Source organism: Scheffersomyces xylosifermentans, assembly GCF_036884685.1.
Source record: "Scheffersomyces xylosifermentans strain CBS 12540 chromosome Unknown RJT20scaffold_3, whole genome shotgun sequence".
NCBI lineage: Eukaryota > Fungi > Ascomycota > Pichiomycetes > Serinales > Debaryomycetaceae > Scheffersomyces > Scheffersomyces xylosifermentans.
In genome coordinates, this window is record NW_027042941.1 from 808,609 (window position 1) to 831,953 (window position 23,345).

A 23,345-nucleotide genomic window follows, 5' to 3' on the forward strand; every position below is an offset into this window, starting at 1 on the left:
ATTTTTGTTTGTTTCTTTTGTCTTCTTAATCATTTTCCATCCCATAACTACAGCAAATAATAATACATTACTAAATAAATAAATAAATAAATAAATATTGTTGTTATTGGGTGGCTGTCGTTAGATTTAAATTTTTTTTTTCCACTCCGTACACTTTATTATATTCAGTATTTCGTATTATTCCAATAGTATACGTTATTGGCAGTGCTTAGTACCTTTTCTTTAATTTGCACTTGTGAAGTTTGGCACCGGATTTTTTTTCTGGTAACACTCAGTTCTTTTCTTCTGGTTGAACAGAGGTTTTCATATCTGCCACGCTTCATTACCATCATTGATTCGTCGAATCGTCGATCCAGTCAACCCAAGGACGTTCCACACCACAAGAACTCCTAACAGACGACGCCGAAGCCGTCCAAAAATACACACCAAATCTGGATCTTTCCATCGAACCAGTACACGGAATCCACTATAAGAAGCTTGTCCATTTGATACCTAAGTACAAAGAGGTTCCAATTAGAGCCCCTTCAATCGCTATAACCATTACAATTGCTACAATCGCTACAATCGCCACGTCTCACTCGCTATAGGCTAGAACCGACCCAGCTACCTGACATTACTACCACGTAATACCAATCCCTAATCATATCAACACATCGACTCACACAATGTCCTCTCACTCGCGTCAGAACTCAATCTCTTCCTCCATAATATCAGAGTCCGCTCACAACCATCCTCAGAAAATCGGACCATGGAAACTAGGAAAGACCCTTGGAAGAGGTGCCACAGGTAGAGTGCTTTTAGCTACACACCAGACCACTGGCCAGAAGGCGGCCGTTAAAGTTGTCTCCAAGTCAGAACTCCACGACGAAGATGGACCAAAGAAGTCTTCTGACGAGGCCGGCTTGCCTTACGGAATAGAACGTGAAATCATCATTATGAAGCTTTTAACACATCCCAACGTTTTAAGATTATACGACGTGTGGGAAACCTCCAAGGCCCTTTACTTGGTTTTGGAATACGTAGAGGGTGGTGAATTATTTGATCTCTTGGTCGAAAGAGGTCCCTTACAAGAAGTCGAAGCCATCAAATATTTCAGACAAATTATATTAGGAACAGCATACTGTCATGCATTGGGTATTTGTCATAGAGATTTAAAACCAGAGAACTTGTTACTCGATGCATCTTTAAATGTGAAGCTTGCAGATTTTGGTATGGCCGCATTAGAAAGCAATGGCAAGCTCTTGGAGACCTCATGTGGCTCTCCTCATTACGCTGCCCCAGAAATTGTATCTGGATTGAAATATCACGGAGCTGCTTCCGATGTATGGTCCTGCGGTGTCATATTGTTTGCCCTTTTGACAGGTAGACTTCCTTTTGATGACGAAAACATCAGAAATCTCTTGTTGAAGGTCCAGGCTGGATCTTTTGATATGCCTGATGAGATTAGTTACGATGCTAAGGACTTAATTTCAAAAATGCTTACAATTGATCCAGTGAAACGTATAGCCACCGAAAAGGTCCTCAATCATCCACTTTTGAACAAATATCCTATTCCTAACGAAGATTTAATCTCTGTGAAATCATTACCTCACCCAGAAACAGCTCATAAATCATTAGGATCTGCTAAGAATGTAGACAAGCAAATCCTTTCAAATCTTTCGATCTTGTGGCATGATAGACCACAAGAGGATATTGTCAAATGTTTGTTGAAGAGTGGACCAAATCCAGAAAAGACATTCTATGCTTTGTTAATGAGATATAGACACAACCAAGATGACGTTCAGTCATCTCCCAAGAAGAGTGTCAGTTTCAACACCAAAAGAGGTATTGCTCCTAGTACTGTAAGCGGTAAATCCAAAAACGGTACTCCTATAAAGAAGCGTGCCAGTCAAATCTCAGCTCTGAGACCTACTTCATTTTCGTATAAAACTGGAGGAAGAAACTCTACACATGGGTCATCCGCAAGAATTTCAGGTATCCTGGCACTGTCCAGTGTGATGAACTCACCTCACAACCGCTTTTCTAATGGTAACTCACCATTGAGATCGCCTAGATCGCCTAGAAAGAGTCCTAGAAGGTCTCCATTGCGTTATTCTCCAAGAAAATACGGTCATAATTATGATGATAACAATAATGTTCCCGCTATCCCTAAAAATGTTTACAACGAGATCGTCGCTGCTCAGAAAATTGGATCTTACAATTCCATGCCGCCTTCCTTGCCTTCAAAAGATAGTTACTTGGCTACTAGAAATGGAAATCAACAGATTCAGCCATTAAAGAATCCCCTCTCATTTGAAGAAGGAAAGGAAAATCCAGTTGTGGATGAAATTAGTCCATCTCATATGAACGGGGGACTCATACCTTCTGCAAAAATTACTGGAAAACGTAACTCTATCATGAGAACTACTTCAAGAATGTCGAAGAGAAAGTCCTTGAGGGCCTCAATGACTACGGGCTTAAAAAGGAACTCGATTACTATGAAGCTTCTTTCCACTTATGCCAAACTCTCAGGTGATTCCGAATGGGAGTACGTGGACAAGCAAGCCAAAAGAACTTCTGCTACATTCGCAACTCTCTGTGACAAAATCTTTAACCAGGAAGAGTATGACGAAGAAGATGAAATGCTTATTGATCAAGAGGAGAAACAGGCAAAGGAATACGAGCGTTTAATGGAAGTTGAAAGAAAGAAACACGAAGCTGAATTGAAGGCTAGAAAAGAATTGGAAAAGAAGAGAAAAAGACAGAAGAGAAAGTCCTTACTCAGTTCCAGAAAATTAAGTATTATGATCAGAGAAGATGGGGGTAACAATAGTGAAGTGGATATAACTACTGATGGACACAGAAAGAACTTCAACTCTGAGTTCGGGCATATTTCACAACCAAAGAGAAAGCTGCAAAATCCAGCAACTCTTCGTTCACTCTCTGAGGGCCACAATGAAAACGACGAGGAATTGACTCCACAGGATCTTGAAAACTTGAAACGACGCTCAGTCACCCAGCCGGTAGGACATAGAAAGCAGACTCCAATTCTTACTAGAAGACCAGTATCCAGACTTGACCCATTATGGCAGGCTTACGAGAACGATGAATTAGATCGCGCACAGAGAGCATTGCAGGATGAATGGAATGACAAGAAGAAGAAATCAAGAGATTCACATGCTAAGAAGAATAGAGAGTCTATGGTTCATAAATCAAACCGAGACTCTGTTATCTCTGTTATAGATGACGTTGCTGCTCAACATAGGTATAACAAAAAGAAGGCAGCTCAGTATGAAGACGACGAAGAATACGAATTGCCAGAGCCAGATGTGGAAGAATCTGGATTGAGTGAAGAGTACTTGAATGAGATTAGAAAGTCACGCTTGCTCAACTCACAATTGAACTTAAAGGCAGCAAAGGAGACTAAGAAGCATTCGCTTCCAGATGGCCCTCAGACACTTATTGGTAATGTGAAAATTCCGAATGTCACAAGGAAGTCCAGGAACTTCACTAATTCAAATAAGAGACTTTCCGTTTTGTCAATGTACTCTACAAAGGAGTCCTATCGTGACTTGAAGCTGTTCATAAAGGAAAATGACGACTCGGACACGGACGAGAACAATGAAAATGATGAGCAAAACGCTCCTCGTTTGAGAACTTCATTTGCTGATCGCTTGGACAAGGCTGGTTTAGTAGAAGAAGGGCCAGAAGATGAAGAAGAACCCCTTGACCAGGGTTCAATAATGGATTTCGACGAGCATTTGGCTAACAAGAGATACTCTTATTACGCAGGAGCTAGCAGGAGGAGCTCTCGTTACCTCAATGGTTCAGGTAATGGACCCAGACCATCGTCTCAAGTTCCAGAGTTACCTCTGGTCGAGATTCCTCATAGCATTGACGATGTGGATGACACCTTTGTTACAAAGAATGATGAAGTTCACAGAAAGAGAAATCACCACTCTGCTAAGAAGTCCATTATATCTGAAGACGAAAGTACTGACGATACTGACGTATTTGGCAACATTAAATTGCCCAACGGCAATTCAACCAAACAGGGTAAATCATCTGTGAGTAATGCCCCCGCTTCCAAGATCAAGGTACAACAGCAGCCCCAATCCAAAAAGGGTCATCAAACCAAATCAATGCTTCCATCAGCTGGAGCTATGCTTATTCCAGATATGAAGAATGTCTCGGATGCTCATAATACCTCGCAACCTTACCCTAAGGTTCGTAAGTCGAAGAATGAGATTGGTCCAACTATCACCAAAGTGAACATGACGGAGACGATTCCACCAACTCCGCCTTCTCATAAGCCTACCCCTAAAAAGCCATTAGAAGACACCACTAATAAGGTTGATACTAATCCAAAGAGAAAAGGATCAAACTTCCTTAGAAAGTTGTCGTGGGGAGCAAAGAAGACTATGGAAGGTAACGGACAATTACCTTCTCCGGCGGACTCAAGAAACCCTTCCATGGAGGAAAAGCCTAGAAGCAGCTCATTCTTTAGATGGTTCTCTTCGTCGTCTTCTTCTGCTGGAAACATTGATTCTGAAGTTAAGCGCTTTAATACCATTCTTCCAAAGCAGGAGATGACGACTGCTTTATTCGCTTTATTGAACTCTTGGTCCAACTTTGGATTGAAGAATTTGAGAAATGATCAGGTAGGTTATAATATTACTGGAGCAATTTCCAGCAATAACACTTTCAACTTGAAGAGCTGTAAGTTTAGAATTACGATCAACTCTCGTGAGTTTAACCAGAAATCTGAGATAGTATGCGCAAGAGTAAAAGGATCTCGTGCTACAACTGAAACCTTGTTTAAGGAGATAGAGAAGGTTTTGCGCAAAGAAGGAGTTATGGACGACTAATCGGAAACTATATTGTATACTATTTTTTTTTCTTCGCCGTTTTTATTCTAGGGCAATTATTATGTATTTTTAGACTAATAGGATATCCTTAAAAATTATTTACATCCAATTTGTATCTGTACTTATTCATGAAATATTTTTATTAATAGTTTACTATATATGCTGTAGGCTTCACAGTCAAATCCAGATGAAAGCATCTGGTATTACCGTGTCTTTATCCTTCGATATGCTCAACACTGATTTCAGAATCTTGTCCATTCTCGATAACAACGACAATTTTATTTTCAGTGTCTGTAGTGGGTTCGTCTTTAATAGCTTGTCTGGGAGCAATGTAGGTTGGGCCAATGGTATCAGTAATTTCACCAATACCCCATTGAGTAAGCATGGAGGTAAACGCAGTAGCCAAAGCAATTTCGCTGTCAATCTTTGATTCGTCGACTAGAACTTCAAAATCAAGCTTGAATTGTCTCATGAGCTTAACCTTGGCTACTCTCTCTCTTATCTCTTCAACACCGCCATTAGGATTAATAACCTTTTCTAAAAATTTCGAGCCTGAAGTCCATGAATATTTAGCGCCATCATTGAGATAGAAACTTCTGAAACGACCTTTCAAACTAATATCATTAATGATTTCACGATGGGACAAACCAGGCTTATTATGGAAGTCAACCGACCTTGAAGACACTCCAATCGAAATCGTGGCAATTTCCTTTCTTTGAGGATAAGTCAACATTGTCCAAACGGGGTTGAAAGAGGACAATCTCTCAAAGGTGTAGAGTTGGACACCATTAGCGCCAAACACTTTGATTTGCTTCTGCTTGTCCTTTCTGTTTTGACGAACAAAGAAGGGAGTTGGAAATTCAGTCAAAGGGATGAAGGAAGCAGAAGACCAGTTAACGTCCAAGAGGAGTTCCTTTAAGGACAAATGTTCCAACACATAGGTTCCAGCGCTAAGGGTAGCAGTAAGGGCCAGAACACCAGTAGCCTGAAGAATATGGGACATTATAGCAGACCAATGTAGCTAGCTATGTAATCTCTTTTATTGGAGCTATTTGTTATCCGATGCTGATGACTTCCTTTAAAAAAGAACTAACGAAATATATAAGGAATAAAGAGAGTCGTTAAATATTACAAAATGATGCAAATTTCGTGCTAAATGTTGTTTGCAACCGCAGCTGCGGAATACCCAAATCGGAAATTGCAGCCGCTCATATACAGAGATGAATATACAGTTTTTGGAAGAACATCCACAACGCACTATTATATTCATATAATCTTTCCTCTATCATTGAATAGTGGTCTTGGGCGTATTACAATGGATGTCACCAGTGAAAACTACAAAGTCTTAGTTACTCAACAGATTGATATGCACATTATGGGTAAAATTACATGACACGACTATATATCTACTATAGTGAAAGTCCATCGAAGTGAAGGAATGGTACAGCGGGCTTATTAATTTTATGATGAAGATTCCTGTTCGAGCTAGAAGATACCCCAGACGTCTTCACAGCCATGACAGAATTTGGAACAAGCAACGGAAGCAGATAAAGCGTAGTCGGAAAGACCGATTTTCTCATCCACGTACTCATCGGCGAAATTATCCTTACCTCTGGCCATGGCACCCACGAATACACAAATGCTCTCATCCTCATCCAAGGTAGCTACGTAGTCCTGGACTCTTCTGACCTTGGCGTCAAACGACAAGGTAATCTTGCGGCACTTGGTTGGCAAGTGATCGGTGATAGGGTTTTTGATGACCTTCAATAATCTTTCTTCTGAATTCACAGAACGAATGCTGAGCTTATGAAGTAACTGTACCATTAATCCGCTAAATCTCTTAAATGTTCTTGGGATTCTTACACTAGGGTTGACTTCTATCAAAACACCTCTAGCAGTGTGGATGTATACTTGCAATTTACCGGCCTTATTGATAGGCGAATCCAACAACGTTAATAAACATTGGTGGGTTATATCCGGTCTGGCCTCAGCTATATCTCTTCCCATCTTTCTTAACAAACCTTGGTGATCGTCACAGTTCAAGAGAGCAAATTTGTCTCCACCGGCACCTCCAGTACTCATCTTATGGGTCTCCAAACATGCTTGAGAAAGCACCACAATCAACCTCTTGGTGGTCTTGTCACGCGAGCTGAGCGGTACTGGTTGAACTGGCACCAATGATGCTGGAGGAGCAGATGGCTTCTCTTTGTTGCTAGAACTGGCTTCTTGTTTCTCGGCCATTTTATTGTATTATTTATTAATGATACTAGAAAGAATATGAGGGTGTGAGCGCTTGCTTTAAACACTAACAGATCTTTAAAGTACCTTGATATACGTTGTTATATGAACTATATCAACTTGATTTGTTACTATTTGGCAACAGATAAAGCCATGAAAATTTCCATAAAAAAATTGTTGAGATGTTCCGGAAGTTTCACCTGATCTTGAGTCACGTGCAAACTTTTCACCCTCGGAAATCCATTGATGCCGCATTTTCTGAGTGAAAGATAGCTCTCATAGTTAACAGGTGAAGTAAAGAGAATGTGTAGGTTACTGGAGCTTTTTCTCCGTTGGCAAGTATTTCAGGGGAAATGTCATCGTCAGGAAGTGATTTTGATGATGACGATGACGAATTGTTGCAGGCAGTCATTACTGGGCGCGCCACGGTGGAAAATAACAAAGTGGTTCCCACGCAGATGGCAGGTTCTACACCTTACAGTAACATTAACTCTGGTACCAATATCAGTAATGTAAGCCAGGGAATAGCGCCTCAAACGGCGCCTGTAGTAAATTTAACGAAAAATATAGGAAATGGGAACTCCAATACTCACGGAGCAGCGAATGAAATCCAGTCAAAACTCTACAGAGCGGAGGGTGAAGTGGCTATTCTTCGAGCTCAGCTCAACCAGATACAAAGACAAAAGCAGGACGAGATTTTCAGACTTCGCGACAGTCACAATCAGTTCCGGAAACTGAATGAAGACCAGGTCAGTGCATTGAAGTATGCGGTCCAGAAGCTAGAAGACGAGAAGAAGTTCCTTAATAACGAACTCAAAACCACATCCCATACGAAACGCCGAAAATTGGCGTCGGAGTCGGCCTTTTCACAGAATAATGGTAATACCAGCGGCATAGATGTAGACATCTCGCCTGTACTGGTGGAAATTCCTGTCGCACCTTCAAATCAGTCTATTATGGTAAGAAACGTAGGACAGGAAGGTGGAGACACGACTGGGCAACTAGTAGCAGAAGAACCGGCGGAACTACCTCACAAAACGGTTTCGCAGCAAATCTTTCAGTTGCAGCAGACAACATCGTTTTTTGCAGACCAGATCTGGAACCACTGTATTATAGGTAGCGACCGGACTTCGTTGAATTATTTGGATAAAATCAGTATCCACTTTGATATCCATGTGCGAGACTTGAAAATAGCCAAAAGGACGCCGGTATCGTCCGCCATTGTTGAGTTTTTGATGCTAAAGAAGTCACTCCGTTTGGATGAGTTGGTGGAGGACTTCTGTTTGAGCCTAGTTGAAGTGGTAGAAATCTTACAGGAAAGCAAGACAATATTGGCTATTCCGTTTTTATTGTCGTTTATCCACTGTTCGATTACTTTCAGACCCGCTGCGATAACTCCAGGGCTCATTGAACAGCTATTGCGTAAATTCAGCCATTTCTCAAACAGTTCATCATTCTTATTGAACTCCAATTTGAACGAAGAGGACTATATAAACTACCATGACGTCCCGAACCAGGTAATGATCCTAGAAAAGTTCTTCTTCATCTGTTGCCTTGACATAGTAGAAAAATTGGTATCCGTATCCACGCTTCATGGAACGGACTTCATAAGGAGGATCTGGAATGATGATATCTTGTCGACAGAATTATTGAACAGATGCTTGCCAGAAAACACTGAGCGTTTCAAAAACTCGGCTCAGATCAATGTAGTCTTCAATGTCGTGGAAATGCTTATAGCGTCAACGACAGAAGATACGTTTGCCTTCAATGTTGGCACCAACTCTTCCATTTTCAGTTCTTTACTTAAGATATTCTTGATTGAATTACCTATCAAGGATGATTTCATGTTTTATGGATTGAATAGAATCCTTGGAAACAACATCGACTTCCGGAAGATCGATGCAACGATTCCCCAAACGGCAGACATCCTCAACAACTTCAGTGTTTTGATTCCCCAACCTATTCCCTTCGAATTGATAGAACAAAATCAAGAGAATGAAGCAATCCGTTTCGAACTCTTATCAAACCATGAATTCCACTTGCTTAACTTACGTATTAAGGTTGCTGACTTACTTGAGTCCTATATCATTGCAAAACAATCTGTGGAATTCTTACAGCACAAAGAGCATTTCAAGTCCATTATTCGTATTATTAATTTTGAGCAGATGTATATAATCAGATCTCCTCGATCGAAGTACATTCATCTCCGAATCCAGATAGTATCTAAATTAGTCAAAGTATTGAACTACTTAACACAGGATACAAGAGACTTGGGTAATTTCATTTACCCAGAGACAATGTATGAGCTATTCGTAGCTTTGCTGCGGATAGCATTTGGATCAGATTCACTTTCCGGAGAAGCACACAAATTGTTGTTACAGGTGAGAAGTAAGGGATATGTGAAAGATCCTATTTTCAATTCGTGGTGCGAGGACAAAGCTAGAGAACTTAACCATATAACTAACGACGATTTACAGGGGAAATTGCTAGCTGATTTGGAGAGCGACTATGCTAACGGGTTAGAGTTTCCATATGAGACCGATACGGTCGAGTTGGCCAGAGAGATACTTAATATCTTTGTTACACATGAAGAAGCAGACAACTTGTATTTTAATATGAAGTACGAACCTGATCAAGGATATGACGAAATGGAATTCGAATAATGAAATAAAGATAAAGAGGGAAGACTCTAGTTATAATAGACTGTCCAGGAGCAAATAAAATCAATAAATAGCAAAATTTTACTTGTTATCAATGCCATGTAGCAAATCAATTGATAGTTAAACCACTACGCTCTCCGTTATAAAACTTCTTATGATACATTGATTTATTTCTTACTACGTAACCTCAGTACAAACAGAAATTAAATATATTAAGACAACCAAAAAATTATATGAAATGTAGGTTCTTGGAACAACGCCCTAATGGATGCTCCATGAAGAATTTTATGATTTGGATCGTATTAACTTAATTTAAGCGGATTGAGGCTTGGCGACACCGGTTTGGAAGTCGTTCTTGAATCTTCTAGAAACGTGCTTCAAGTAAGCCATTCTACCGGTACCGGTAGTTCTTCTTCTCTTAGCCTTTAAAGCCCAGTTGTGGGATCTTAACTTAGCAGCTGGGTATCCACAAGAAGAACAGGTCTTCTTTTGGACGTGGAAAGAACGACGGCCACATCTGTTACACAAAGTGTGGGACTTGTTGTGACGTTTACCTAAAGATGGAGTACCTTCTGTTAAAGGTGTTAGTAAATATTCCTAGTGGAAATCAATGTAGCAGTGTAGTGATGGGACAAGTGATGATGAAACTGGTCACCATCGCTTACCGTTAGATTGAAAATATCATTGAGTGAAAAATTGTGCAAATTGGTGTTATGAATGTCGACTTTGAAACTTGTGATTACTGGTAATATTCGTTTCTGCAAAATGAGAGGAAAACTCTTCTGTTCGTTACTTCAGAAGATTTCTAAGCTCTCCTTGCTGAACTGGTCTAACTTTCTGGTTGATGGTTGTATTCTATCTGATGGGAATCAGATCATTTACAAACAATACTATGGATAATGTTGATGATTTTCTATCATTCTACTGGTGGTTTAAATCATTCATATTTCTATTTTATGGTTTTCTTGCTTCCCTCTATTCTTTTTCAGTCCCTGTAAATTTTTCATCTATTCCATCTCGTTTGATATTTTCACTCTAAACAGTCACATCACCCACTTTCTGACATTGCTTCGGACGCTCGTGCTCATCTCGTTCAATGAGCTGCTTCCGTTCATATAGATCCTCACGTACTACCCATGTTTGCTATTTATTGTTTGATGTAGTAACTAAACAACTATTCAATTCAACCTTTCCTTAAAAGTATATCTGTATAGGAAAAATTTTACTGAGACACTGAGACTGAGCAATTGAGAATCTGAGAGACAACTGAGCACGAGAGAAGAGAGTAGTACAGGAGGAATGTCTGCAGGAAAGAAGTTGTACAGGAATCGAAGCTTAACTATGAGAGAATGGATCTCTCGCACTGTTGTTTCACTAACAGGAATACACTGGGGATGGGAAAAATTCACTGGCACAGATAGACCTGAGGTGAGGGTACGGCATATACCCCATCGCATTGTAAATTATTATAAAGGAAAGTCACGTGATATATGTGACCAACAAATTTGTCCAAAACATCCCAAAACAGTTGAGACTAGGGCATGAGCCCTATACCCTCTCTCGTGACCAAACGCGCGCCCCAACAAATGCTGCAAAATGGCAAAATATCGTGTTTGTTTACTAACATGCGATACTCGGGTGTTTAACTGAGACATTTAATAAGCGTGACTCCCTATACAGTTAGATGGGCATGCAACAGTTGATATTTGTTATTAGCATCACTGACGGATCCAAGTATCTTCTGTGTTGATCATCAGTTTAATTTAAAATTACTATTACTATACTATTCTGTTGTTTGTTGCCCTCTTTAGAGTTAACTGTACAGACTTAGCAACTAGTACTATACACGATGTCTACGAACGGTCAATTCCCTCCATCGTCGCCATTGATTAGCAATGACGACTATGCCACGGCTGATCCGTTTTCCTTCAAATCGAAGGACATTACTGCCAAACATTCTGGAGGAAAACATCATGAGGAACATGAAGAAAGAGGAAGATTCGACTATCCTACCCCTAACCCTTCTTCTGCGCTCTTCAGATCTTCGTCTCCTGCTCCAGCAATTGTCAATGGAGAGTCGCCAGAACTGGAAGATGAACTTGAACAAGAAACTAATATCAAGTCTTTAAAGGTCTCAAAAGCTCCAAAATCAATTAAAACTAAATATCTGGTGACAACTCCAGATAGAGTCTCCAACAAGACAAAGAAGTCAGTCAAGTTTGACTTGAAGAAGAACGCCAAGAAGGTCAATATCAACAAGGACTTCAATATTTTGCACCCTGATGCCAAAGTATCAAGAATTCCTTTGATTGAATCAAAAAGTCACCTTACTATAGGAAGATCTTCTAATTCGTGTGACTTCGCCTTGAGCTCTAAAGACTCGTTCATTTCTCGTACCCATATGTCTATTAGTTACAACAGCGAACAGATCATTTTGACCTGTCTTGGTGTTAACGGTGTTGCCATTAGAATCCCCAAATCATGCTATGTTTATGCTACAACTGCAGAGAGCAATTTTATTGTCGTAGAGAATACAACTGGAAAACCATTAGATTTGAAAACCTTGAACTTGCAAGAATCCCATCGTTCTATTGTTTTGGATCCTAACCACACCGAGTTCTTCATTAGAAAGAACGAAACCATAACAATGCCTCGCTTCAGTAATGTTTTGCTTGAGATATCGGAACATATTATGTTGTTAAACCCGGTTGATATAGAGGAAGAATTAACTGAGGATGAATTGCCAGTGCTAATTGGACAAGAAACTACTTTGATAACTCCTTTAAAGGCTCCTATCAAAAACTTCCCTACTCCTAAGACTCCAGTGAAAGTGTTGTCTGAAGAGCAATTAAAAAGTAACGAAGTTACCCCTAGTAAGCCTCCTGCAACTGGCATTCAAGCGGAGTTGGAAAAGCCTAAACCTCCAAAGTTGAAGACTGAGCAAACACCTAAACCAAAGCAAACGCCTGTTCAAGCTCCAATAGAAATAGCACAACCAAAGCCTTCTACCTCCTTTAAGATATTTGAAGATCTTCTGAAAGAAGGCTCCATTATTTCACCATCCGTATCTCCACAGCCAATAAAGAGACAATCAACGCCCTTAAACGACAAATCCAACACATTCAGTAATCCTTCCACCCCTAACACGAAGAGAGCACAATCAGAGGAGCCCCAGAAGCAAGTCAAGAAGAAAAAGAAAGCACTGGCTGTAGAAATGGTGGCCATCAACCAAGAATGGATTGCAAACATAGATAATGTGGAAGAAATTAATAACATATTAATCAACCATTTGGCATTTTCCAGATTATCATCTACTCCAGCATCTTTCTTGAACACCATAAGTGTTCTTACTTCCAAATTGGAATTGAGACAAATCAGAGTCCTCTTGTATAACATCAAATGTATTGGTGTTATCTATAGAGAAGGAAAGGATGCCGCAGGAAAGCCATTAGAGGAAGAATATTATTACATTCCCGAGAGTGATGATGATGTCAACAGAACTGAACTAGTTTCGAATGTTAAGGGCCACGGTGGTTTAAGATCCTGTAGAAGAACTCATAAGCAGTACTACTGGAAGAAGCCTGCTCCAATTAAAAAGTAATTCCTCCTATTTTTTCATACTATGTACATTAGAGTTCTATTTAATTTATATTGCGAGTAATATATCCGTTTTATATCTAGAACTTCACTGTAGAGCTGGTGTATTGACTAGAAGAAGCCTTGCTTACATGATATGGGTTTGTGATGGGGATGCCATATAACGCCCTCTGATCGTAGGTGAGAGCCATGGGGTCACTAATCTTCTTCTCGGTTTCGCTCTCCGGGTCGACGTTGCAATATTTCCGTATTAGTACAATTGCAGCACCCACTAAAATTTGCAATACCCAAACTCCCACGAAACAAATACTGACAACGAACTCGAGCCACAAGGACAGTTTAGATAATGCTATTACTTTATTGCAACTTTCCTGTAGAGCATTTCCGACTGGTGCACTTTCTTTTGCAATAATTGCATTGATATCTTGTCTGACTTCAGCATTATCTAGAACTGGAATCAGGATCGCCAAATGGTTATTTAACCAAGTTAATCCCTTCTCCACTGAAGATACTTTGCGACCAATTGTACAATATACAATGGAATTTACTGGTCCCGAGAGAGGTGTGTTTTTGAACAAATCGTTTACAGTGTAGTTCAAAGTCTCCATAAATTCATTTAACGTTGAATTGAGTCTTGTTGTGGCCAGTTTCACCGATCCAAATAGCTGTTGGTTCATATTGACTTCTTGGGCTTCAAAATAATCATTAAGTTGAGTAATATATCGACTTGTAGAATTTTGGAACTGCTTCTCCAAGTTGTTGGTGATGGGCAGTGCATCTATATTCTTTCCATGCCTAATTAATACTTGTAATATTGTAAACTGTAGCAAAACTGCTACAAGTCCCACAAGACCAATCAAAAGAATATTTACTGCGTATGATGTTGTAGCATAACTTAGAATCCAATAGTTAGGCATGTAGGCTAATTGTGGCCTATCATATTGATAAAGGATAGAACGACATAACTTAGGAGACTTTGCTGAATTACCACTTAGACGTTGCGCTATTACTGTTTGTCTCCTCCATTTCCTCCATTCACCAAATATGAACGGTATCATGGCGATACCAGCACAAAGTCCTAGAGATACCAAAGCTATAAGTGTAGCTCTATGTATGGCATTGTTAATCTGTATGATAGCTTCTTCAAGTTTTTCCAGGCCATTGCTGCAAATTTGTACCGGTTCCATGGTAGGGAAGGTAATGTTGGTTAATGCCAATGATCTGTTGAGATTCCAGTGCTCCGTAAGCATTGTGAATGGTTCATTAAAGAGTGCTTTTGTCTTGTTTTCAATATCTGTGAATGATGGTGAGACTCGAAGTCTATCAATATCATCCAAAACACTAGAAGGGATAGACAAGTTTGTTAATTTGCCAATTGAGAGTGAAATAGACTGCTGGTACTTGTTTACGGAATCTGAGTTATCGTCATTTCCTGAAAAGTAATTGCTGATTTTGCTTGCAGTTGATAATACCTTGTTGATAATAGACGATAACCCGTCCAACCCTTCCTCAATTTCATGTGAGATATCAACAATGGTTGAGTTGACTCCTTTTACCACTACTTCGGAAGTTTCAATTGCAAAATTCGTAGTCCCATTCACAGCAGCCCTTAATAAACATGTGTATGTACCCAATGTTAACTCTACCATAAACCATATTAAATTTTTCAAAATAATTGCAATAAGTCTTAAAAATTCTATAATATTATACTTTAGTTGTTGTAGATTATTTTCAACAGTATTCTTTATAAGTATTGAGACCTTCTTAGGAATATCATCTAGAGAACAATCGGAAACCTCTGGAATATTATTCATTGCCTCATGAAGTGATTTCTGAAAGAGGTAGACTTTCACTATGAGGATAACGAAGATGAGTGTTAGCTTATTTAGATAGACCTGAGAGACACGCTCATTGAATGTAAGAAATTGGGTCATACCTTCTTTGTGTTTTCTTGATTTCAAACCTTTACAAAGGCTTTGAATCTTCATAAGGAAATATATAAGGCTATATATATGGGTTATCGACAGACTTCATCCAACCATGAAATCGAAACCAACCTGAAACAAGCACACTTTTTGCAGCTATCCTGGAAACCCGTCCTGCATACTTAGTCTCCTAGTAAGTACCATACAAATATTTCAAAACTCACATAGTTAAGCCAAAACGGTGGGCAAGTCCATGATGTCACTGAACTATTAGATTCGCTTGTCGTAGTTTGTCCTTTGATTCTCCTTCTCATTATCGGACTAGACGAAGGTTTATACATTGCATTAGATCTCTCGATCACCCACAAGAGCTCTACCGCACTACTCATAACTTCAACTTCCCTTCTTCATACCAATGCTGTAATATGTGAATCACGGTATGGATTGTGGTCGTGCACTCACCAACTTCATCAGCGTTCTCTCAAGCGGCAAGCGCTTTAACTGAAAGGATAACAACGGGTTGTTTGACGCCGTTCGATTGAAGAGGAGATAGTAGCGGTAGTAAATCAATCAATCATGTCGGACACAGAACAACAGAACCAGGCACCTAAGGAGGAAAAACCAGACAACACCCACATCAACCTTAAGGTGTCAGATGGATCAGCAGAGATCTTCTTCAAGATTAAGAGATCCACGCCAATGAAGAGATTGATGGAAGCCTTCTGTAAGAGACAAGGTAAGGACTTGAACAGTTTAAGATTCTTAATTGATGGTACCAGAATCTATCCTCACAACACGCCAGATGAGTTGGAGTTGGAGGATGGAGACACCATTGAAGCTCACCGTGAGCAAACTGGTGGTTGTAGCTTATAGAGAACAAATCATGACGGATTTGAAATGGAAGAAGATAGCGAGAGATGTAGGCCAGAAAAAGTGTAATATGAGCAATGATACAAGCCCAACAAGCGGAAAGATGACGCCTACCATTGCCAGTGTATATTACTAGAAAGAAGCGTCATTAGCTTTGAGGCACCAACTTCCAAGAGATTGTTGCTATGCTTGATTTGTTGATACAACAGAGTAGAAACGAACCGGACTACATTTGTGTATTGTATAGATGTTTATGGAGTATCAGTAAATAGGAATAACTGATTATTTGTCATCAATAGAAACTATTAGTGGATCGAAGTCGGTGAGAAGGGTTTCCAAAACCGAAGAGAACTTGAAGTTTCCGACTTTGGCCATTGAATACTGTAGGTAAGTCTGCTCAGGTATAGGCCAACTCTGTATCTTTACCATTAAACCTGGCTGGTAGAAATGGAGTGACTAGAGAAATATGGGTTTGTAGAGGCATCCAATTTGTGGAGGCGAGTTGTCACTGAAATTATCAGCGAACAATGCTCAAGGGGACGTTACGGGTGCCTGAAGGGACAATTGACCGTTGACTGTGATTATTACCACTGTTCCAACGTTTGTAATAAGAGAAGTTGGCCCATAAGTTTCCAGAAGGAAGTCGGACAACAGAGAAGAATTCTCGTGCGGCATGGATCTTATTGTGTGAATGGGGTTATCGATTGAATGCACGGAAGGTTATTTGAATCATAGTCAGTGGTGGCATAGACTCAGACGGAATCATAGTCAATGGTGGCATACACTCAGACGGAGTTGAATAGGAGAAATATAATTACGAAAAGGGCTTCGAGAGGTTTCCCAAACATGGAGTCCCCCCACACTTCAATCACAGGGTAGCGCGGTTTCCCTAAAGAATTGGAATGTCAAGACCCTAAAGAGGTATCAAGAGTGGAGATCAGCCCGTTTACTGGCTAGATATTATTTGTCCAAAAACACGTCAGAGAGTGATTCATATTTGAATGATTTTAAGGGGGAGGGGTTTGACTTTATTTTGATTGTTTGTAGGATAATTGTGTCATGGCTCTTGCAGCAAAGATAAAGGGTACCAGAATTGTGGAGAAGAAGATAGAAGAGATATGGAGAGGGTCATCTCCCGAAGACCATTCTGGAAAATGAAACAAAGAAGAACTGTATTTTCCCCAGACTGCCCAGTTACCTGTCGGTAGTTTTCCTAACTACAAACAGTGTGACTGCAAAATATCAGACGACAATCTGTTTACTCTTGACTCCCAGTCATAGTTCATAGGTGGTGTTACTATTTAAGGTTCACTATCTAAAACTAAATCAAGGTTCCGCAAATGTCCATATTCACACTAAACACATCGGGTAAACAAGGAACAAACGGAGAAAGATCCGTTGCCCGTTTGAAAAGTGCTTAATCGGGACATCGACTGCGACAAAAAATAACGCTAGTACGATCAAAGATTTTATCTTGTGAGACCTGGAGAAAAGGAAGGCTTGAAACGGCAAGCTACAATGGACACAATATGTAGGTGTTGTAAGTAGTACGACATTTAACGTTGAATGACTCGGTTGCTTATCGATGGAATGGCCAAGGTGGAAGCCGGGAGTTAAAGTCCATGCCGTGGAGCAAGTGTCAAAGGTCTGATCCGTTGGTTGCGGGCCAAACAGGAATTCATATATAAAGAGGTGTCGTTCGCTTCTGTTTACATGGGATTCTTTACTCATCATCTATTATATTAATTACAACTACAACTACAACTACAATGTGTAGAACTGAAATTTGCGGAATTTGTCGTATGTATTTGGTTGACTAGGATTATTGACAAGAGATATACTAACACCACTACTAGAACACAAGTCTTGGACCGGTTGCGGTAAACACGTAAGTGAGATTATGGACATAACTCCAAAGGAGAGCTGGTGCACTTGTGAGCCAGTTGACAAGGAGGATGTCATATGCAGCGGTAACTTGTCTTACCCACCAAGAGCCGGACAAGGATTCGGTAGAAGAATAGGAAAGGTTTAGAAGCCATAAGTACACTGGTGTATGATAGGCTAATCTATTTATCACATTAGAAGATGCCCGTTGGCATGAAGGGCATAATTTTGGTTACTAGACTCGAGAATCTACAGTAGGCTTCGCCCGGCCCTCCCTAACAAAACAATACCACCTTTTGATTCTTGTACTGCTCCATTTACTAATTATTTACATATTCATGATGGCTAAAGGATTGATAAGTTATTACTTCGGATTTTAGGAATAAACTTCTTGATCATAGAGAAAGAGAGACCGTTTATCTTGTAGGATTGTAGTACCCTTAAGACCTCGTAGTATACTTCAATTGTTTCTTTTGCTATAGTAGTCTACTCTACGAGGCCGTGTTGTTGACAAAATGTAACCACAACTCGAAGTCGGACCTAACAGAGCCACTAACCTAACAATAGACCAAGCTATTGTCGTAAGCTAAGACTCCAGCGCTACCACACCAAAGACAAACAAAATAGAACCACTTCTTAGACTTAGTAGAGAAGAACCCCCCCCTACAGAAAAGACATTGTAAATTTTAAATAAATCCAAAAAGGAAAAAAAATGGCCATTTAGTTTTTAGTTATCAGCACTCCTCACTAGTATAACTGGGACTTTATACATAAGTTATTTCCCACGCCTTTCTCTTCTTAATACATAGCTCTAAGGTTAATGCTTTACCCCATACTTTCCTCCACAGAACAGCCCGCTTAGCCTTCATAGGGCTGGAGCCATGTGAATTTCAACCGCTCAACAATTCATCGCGACACACGACATTCGAAAACTTGCACCCTTGACGCAGTAGTCCTGACGACATTACACGGCATGAACACTGTTCACTGTAAAGTAGTCATTCACCATTTTTTATCAAAGTCGGGGCAGACAGGACGTGGAGAGCAGCAAACGAGGCTCTCACAGCCCAGATAGGGTTTGTAGAATTGGTTGGTTTTGGCTGGTTAAGTGGTAATGGGGTTCAGAAGAATCTTCCTGGTCGCATTTGTACCAGTCTTGCCCTTCAGTGTCATAGCTGTCCCTACTTCGTCCATTCTAGTCACTTAGGCCCCATCTGCTATGCCTGCTATGCCTTGGTGCCAATTACCGAACCTGGAACATTCCTGGAAATGTACAAGCGTATTTTCTCTTGTTTGTTGCCGTTTTTTTTGCCCATTCCTGTCTTTTGGGGCGCTCATTCCTTTGCCTTTGACTTTCGCTCCTGGTTTGCGGTTTTTGGTTTCGTTTAGGTATCATGCTCTTAACTATGCACACTGACTATTTATGGACCAGCTTGCAGGACTTGCAGGATCATACTACAAGAAAAACCACCCATTATCCAATTTCATAGGACGACAGCTACGGTTGGAATAGAGGAGACTACAGATTTTTGGCATTTGCCATATGGCTTTGATTTGCCTCTAAAATCTGGTTGATAGAGTCACACATATATAGTTATATATATTTATATATATACATACATATATATACATCAACATTTATATATATACATACATATATATACATCAACATTTATATATATATCGACATATATATATATATTATACTACATTCACTTACATACATCTAACGTAATAACTGCGTCACTTTCTCGGCTTTACATTTTGGAGTGATAGATTTGTCCCTCAACGTGATCTCCAGTTTCCGTGTCGTTACTTAGTGTATACTTGTGGTTTTTCTGTCGCTGACGCTTCCGCTACCGCTACTGCCCCACTGCTCATTGTCTGAGTTTCTCACCCCACTTAGTAAAATTGTCAACTGTTCAATTGTTAACTGGCGGATAGTTCTATTTTTGATATATCTTTAATTTGTCCACCGGTTGTTTTTCGTTGTTTTTCCGACTACAGGCTCTGATACTTCGGGCCCACGTACTCAGCAACGAACCAACCATCCAGTTGAATTCCCTGGCTTAAACTCCAGCCGTCACACGTCAGACCCCCCCACTTCCGTTGCTTCGACCCCACCGTAACTCGGCCTAACTACTGGACCCGTTTGTCGTATGTTGGAGTTCCAGTGTTCTTATAGACTCTTTTCATAGACAACAACTCCACCAACCCACCTTCTTTTCTTCATTCAGCACGCCTGTTAACTTCTACCACCGCGTATCTCCCAAAACCACCATTGTTGCTTCGTAAATTCCACCCCAGTCATACATAATAAAGAATGAGTTCTCATTTCAATTACCCCGACTTTCTATCCAACCCTTCTGCTGGAAACCAGCAACATAACTACCAACAGCAACAACAATATAGTCAGGCTAACTCAGGCCACGATCAAGCGTCCTCAAATAACACAGGAAACCCAACTGATTCATTCAACACTCTTTTGTTCAACAAGTTGTCGTCTCTCGAAGACCGTTCAGCCCCAGGTTCTGCTCAAGGAACTGACCCGCTCAGTAGCAAATCCCCAACCGCCGTCCCTGCTAACAACTCCAATAATGGTGGTGGTGTGTTTGGTATCTCTCCATCGGCTTCAGTGACGCTCAATAAGGACTCGTTCAACCTTCCTGTAGAGCTTCAGGGCGGTATTGGTACCATATCTTCTAGAAGACCGTCATACGCCGCAGAATCCTTCACTAGATCGAGTTTTCCTCCAATAATTAACAATTCAATTGGTAGCAATACCTACAAATCACCCCAGTTGGGCCCTACTGTTTCGTCTTCCTTCTTTGGAAACAATGGTAATATCAACAACAATGGAAACAAACCGCTTTCTTCATATGCTATGTACAACAGTTATAATCAAGCCTTTAACTTTGACCAATTTAATGATGCTTTCGCCAATAACTTCAACCTCAATGCCAATTTCAATGACTTCCAAGCAAGAAGACCTAGTCAGTTGGTAGAATTCCAACCACAGCAACATCATCTTCTGCAATTTCAACATTTGCAACATCCCCAGGCTCAACCCTTGCAAACGATTCAGCAAAACCAATTCTTGAGCCAGAATCAGATTTCGTTAGGTTCTAACCAATCTTATTTACCCCAACAGCACCAGAATATACTTCAACAGCAACAGCAACAGCAACAGCAACAGCAACAGCAACAGCAACAGCAACAGCAACAGCAACAGCAACAGCAACAGCAACAGCAGCAACAACAGCAACAGCAGCAACAACAACAACAGCAACAACAACAGCAACAGCAACAGCAACAGCAACAGCAGCATAGCCAGCAGCAAAATCAAATGAGCCAACACAACCAACAAACTCAACCTCAACAGGGACAGGGACAAGCACAAGGACTGGGCCAAACTCAAGGTCAATCACAGGGCCAACTGGCTCAATCTCAACCATCTCTGCAAGCAGGACAAACAAATCAAGCAATCAAATTAGAAAATGGCTTGATTCTTAAGGACCAGTACATTATAGCTTCCCCAGATTTGAAGAATCTTTATCTCAAAACCATGAAATACTTTCAAAGTCAGGAAATTACCAACGAAATTTTGTCTAAGTTGAACCAGTTATTGACTTATCCTATTATCGTAAAGCTTATCACGTTTATCAAGAACCTCAATAACTTGACTTTCAACCATAAGATTTTATGTCTTGTGATCAACAAAAACGGTAAGTTTGATTTGCTCTCTTATCCAAATAACTCGAACATTTTCTTGCAGAAAAATGATCTAGTCATTGTGGATGGAGACAGGGGTAAAGATTTGGTTATGATTGTTGAGCCACTTGTTAACTTGAATTTCGCTATTCTTTTCAATTTCTTGAAGAAGTTGGAGCACTTGAAGAGCTTGACGATCATTGATTCGTCCACCAACTCGTCCCACTCACATCATTCTTCTGGTCAAAAAATTAACGGTACTCATTCCACTTCACTCAATGCTTCTTCGATTATCAATTCACACCTGAACGAAGACAATGAGTTTATAATCACCTTGCCTACGAAGCAGGTTCTTCGCTTTGCAACACCCAAGGAGATACACAAGATCAGTGGAAAATTTTTGGAAGAGAAGAAGGCCTTTATTACTTGTTTCAACAAGATTAAAGAGTTAAACTTACAATCCAATTTGACTTTAATCAACGTAGAGTACCAGTCGGACTTCAAGAAGTTGATTTTCTACTATTTCGCAAACTTTAGAAGAATTGATTTTAGAGGCTTAATTAAAGAATTGTTTAAGATCTACAAGACAAGAATCTGGTTGTGCGCGGTTTTACCATATGATAAGGCTGAGTTGTATATCACAATGAACGAAGAAGATAGCAAAAAGCACAAAGAAGAGAAAGAATCGAAAGACAAGAAGAAGAAAGAAGAAGAAGAAGAAGAAGAAGAAGAAGGAAATGAAGAGAGCGAGGACAATGACTTGATCCCTAATGAATACGAGTTGACCAATGACCAGATTTTAAATTTCTCAATTTCCGAGTTTGAGAACTTAGCCGATCCAAACTACTTTCATCTGATCAATTTGTTGAATTTAATCAAGCATTTGTCAAATGAAATCAATGGAAATTTCTACGGATTCAACAACAGCTCAAACACGACAAATAACAATCCTAATAATAACAATTCAGGTAATAGGAATTCAAAGTACAAAGGTTCTCCTGCCTATCCAGCGACAGCTCCACCAAGCGCCGGGGGCGATCACAGCAAAATCTTACCCAGTTTCAATCCATTTGGAGATAATGTATCCATCAAACCAAATTACCAGTAAAGGTACTTTATTTATTTCGGAATAGACAAAAAGATGTAATAGAATAGATATGACGATGCAAAAAGAATCAGATTTCCATTGTCTCAAAACCTCACTACCGCCGAATATTTCATTTCTATTTCCCCGTTCTAACTTTGTTCACAGGTTTAGTTTATAAAAGTTAAAGACCTTTAAGGAGACTGTACTTAATATAGTATTCGACCCTTATGCCTATTTAAAGCCTTTGAGTATTTTCCTCAAAGATCGTTGTTAATGAAGTGATGAAATCAATGGTGTCTCCATGTTAATTGCGCTCGTTTCCGTACTGAGTCCCTAACTGCCTTTTCTCTAAAATTGTTTCTATAGTTTTTTTATAAATGATACAAGTATACACATATTAAACCATATTAAACACCCCCATAATAGTCAGACATGAGAAGGTACCATTATACACTTGTCTATGCATTATTCACATGAATGCTGTCCAATTATGTATAAAAGACAGGCCTCCTATACCAATTACTGT

The 23,345-nt window shown here is 40.0% G+C and overlaps 10 protein-coding genes across 10 annotated transcripts; 6 read left to right on the forward strand and 4 right to left on the reverse strand. All coding sequences in view use genetic code 12, as the record gives it.

The window, feature by feature from the left end:
- Positions 1 to 665: 665 nt before the first annotated feature.
- Positions 666 to 4,847, forward strand: GIN4 (protein kinase; the record flags this gene model as incomplete). The annotated part of the gene is made up of 3 exons (XM_064921546.1): positions 666 to 2,232; positions 2,302 to 3,227; positions 3,261 to 4,847. 3 exons carry the CDS (start codon positions 666 to 668, stop codon positions 4,845 to 4,847), a joined length of 4,080 nt encoding a protein of 1,359 aa, XP_064774960.1.
- Positions 4,848 to 5,008: 161 nt separating this feature from the next.
- RJT20DRAFT_126964 (uncharacterized protein) lies at positions 5,009 to 5,997 on the reverse strand. Its single transcript, XM_064916882.1, has one exon. The coding sequence runs from the start codon at positions 5,848 to 5,850 to the stop codon at positions 5,062 to 5,064; it is 789 nt and encodes a 262-aa protein (XP_064774961.1). The 5' UTR covers positions 5,851 to 5,997; the 3' UTR covers positions 5,009 to 5,061.
- Positions 5,998 to 6,152: 155 nt separating this feature from the next.
- NEP1 (18S rRNA pseudouridine methyltransferase) lies at positions 6,153 to 7,211 on the reverse strand. The gene has a single exon (XM_064916883.1). The coding sequence runs from the start codon at positions 7,086 to 7,088 to the stop codon at positions 6,333 to 6,335; it is 756 nt and encodes a 251-aa protein (XP_064774962.1). The 5' UTR covers positions 7,089 to 7,211; the 3' UTR covers positions 6,153 to 6,332.
- Positions 7,212 to 9,748, forward strand: RJT20DRAFT_116778 (uncharacterized protein; the record flags this gene model as incomplete). Its single annotated transcript, XM_064915845.1, has 3 exons — positions 7,212 to 7,513; positions 7,700 to 7,964; positions 8,058 to 9,748. Exons 1-3 carry the CDS (start codon positions 7,439 to 7,441, stop codon positions 9,746 to 9,748), a joined length of 2,031 nt encoding a protein of 676 aa, XP_064774963.1. The 5' UTR covers positions 7,212 to 7,438.
- A 309-nt stretch (positions 9,749 to 10,057) lies between these two features.
- On the reverse strand, positions 10,058 to 10,883 carry RPL37B (60S ribosomal protein eL37; the record flags this gene model as incomplete). Its single annotated transcript, XM_064918940.1, has 2 exons — positions 10,058 to 10,317; positions 10,877 to 10,883. The coding sequence occupies 2 exons, from the start codon at positions 10,881 to 10,883 to the stop codon at positions 10,058 to 10,060; spliced, it is 267 nt and encodes an 88-aa protein (XP_064774964.1).
- Positions 10,884 to 11,443: 560 nt separating this feature from the next.
- Positions 11,444 to 13,463, forward strand: TOS4 (Tos4p). The gene has a single exon (XM_064916884.1). It carries the CDS (start codon positions 11,595 to 11,597, stop codon positions 13,344 to 13,346), a length of 1,752 nt encoding a protein of 583 aa, XP_064774965.1. The 5' UTR covers positions 11,444 to 11,594; the 3' UTR covers positions 13,347 to 13,463.
- On the reverse strand, positions 13,423 to 15,276 carry PRM1 (pheromone-regulated protein; the record flags this gene model as incomplete). The annotated part of the gene is made up of 1 exon (XM_064918284.1): positions 13,423 to 15,276. One exon carries the CDS (start codon positions 15,274 to 15,276, stop codon positions 13,423 to 13,425), a length of 1,854 nt encoding a protein of 617 aa, XP_064774966.1.
- A 685-nt stretch (positions 15,277 to 15,961) lies between these two features.
- On the forward strand, positions 15,962 to 16,300 carry SMT3 (SUMO family protein). Its single transcript, XM_064916885.1, has one exon. The coding sequence runs from the start codon at positions 15,967 to 15,969 to the stop codon at positions 16,138 to 16,140; it is 174 nt and encodes a 57-aa protein (XP_064774967.1). The 5' UTR covers positions 15,962 to 15,966; the 3' UTR covers positions 16,141 to 16,300.
- Positions 16,301 to 17,876: 1,576 nt separating this feature from the next.
- RJT20DRAFT_126974 (uncharacterized protein) lies at positions 17,877 to 18,419 on the forward strand. Its single transcript, XM_064916886.1, has 2 exons — positions 17,877 to 17,937; positions 17,994 to 18,419. Exons 1-2 carry the CDS (start codon positions 17,907 to 17,909, stop codon positions 18,167 to 18,169), a joined length of 207 nt encoding a protein of 68 aa, XP_064774968.1. The 5' UTR covers positions 17,877 to 17,906; the 3' UTR covers positions 18,170 to 18,419.
- A 1,925-nt stretch (positions 18,420 to 20,344) lies between these two features.
- PSP1 (Psp1p) lies at positions 20,345 to 22,840 on the forward strand (the record flags this gene model as incomplete). The annotated part of the gene is made up of 1 exon (XM_064918285.1): positions 20,345 to 22,840. The coding sequence occupies one exon, from the start codon at positions 20,345 to 20,347 to the stop codon at positions 22,838 to 22,840; it is 2,496 nt and encodes an 831-aa protein (XP_064774969.1).
- Between the last annotated feature and the right edge of the window lie 505 nt (positions 22,841 to 23,345).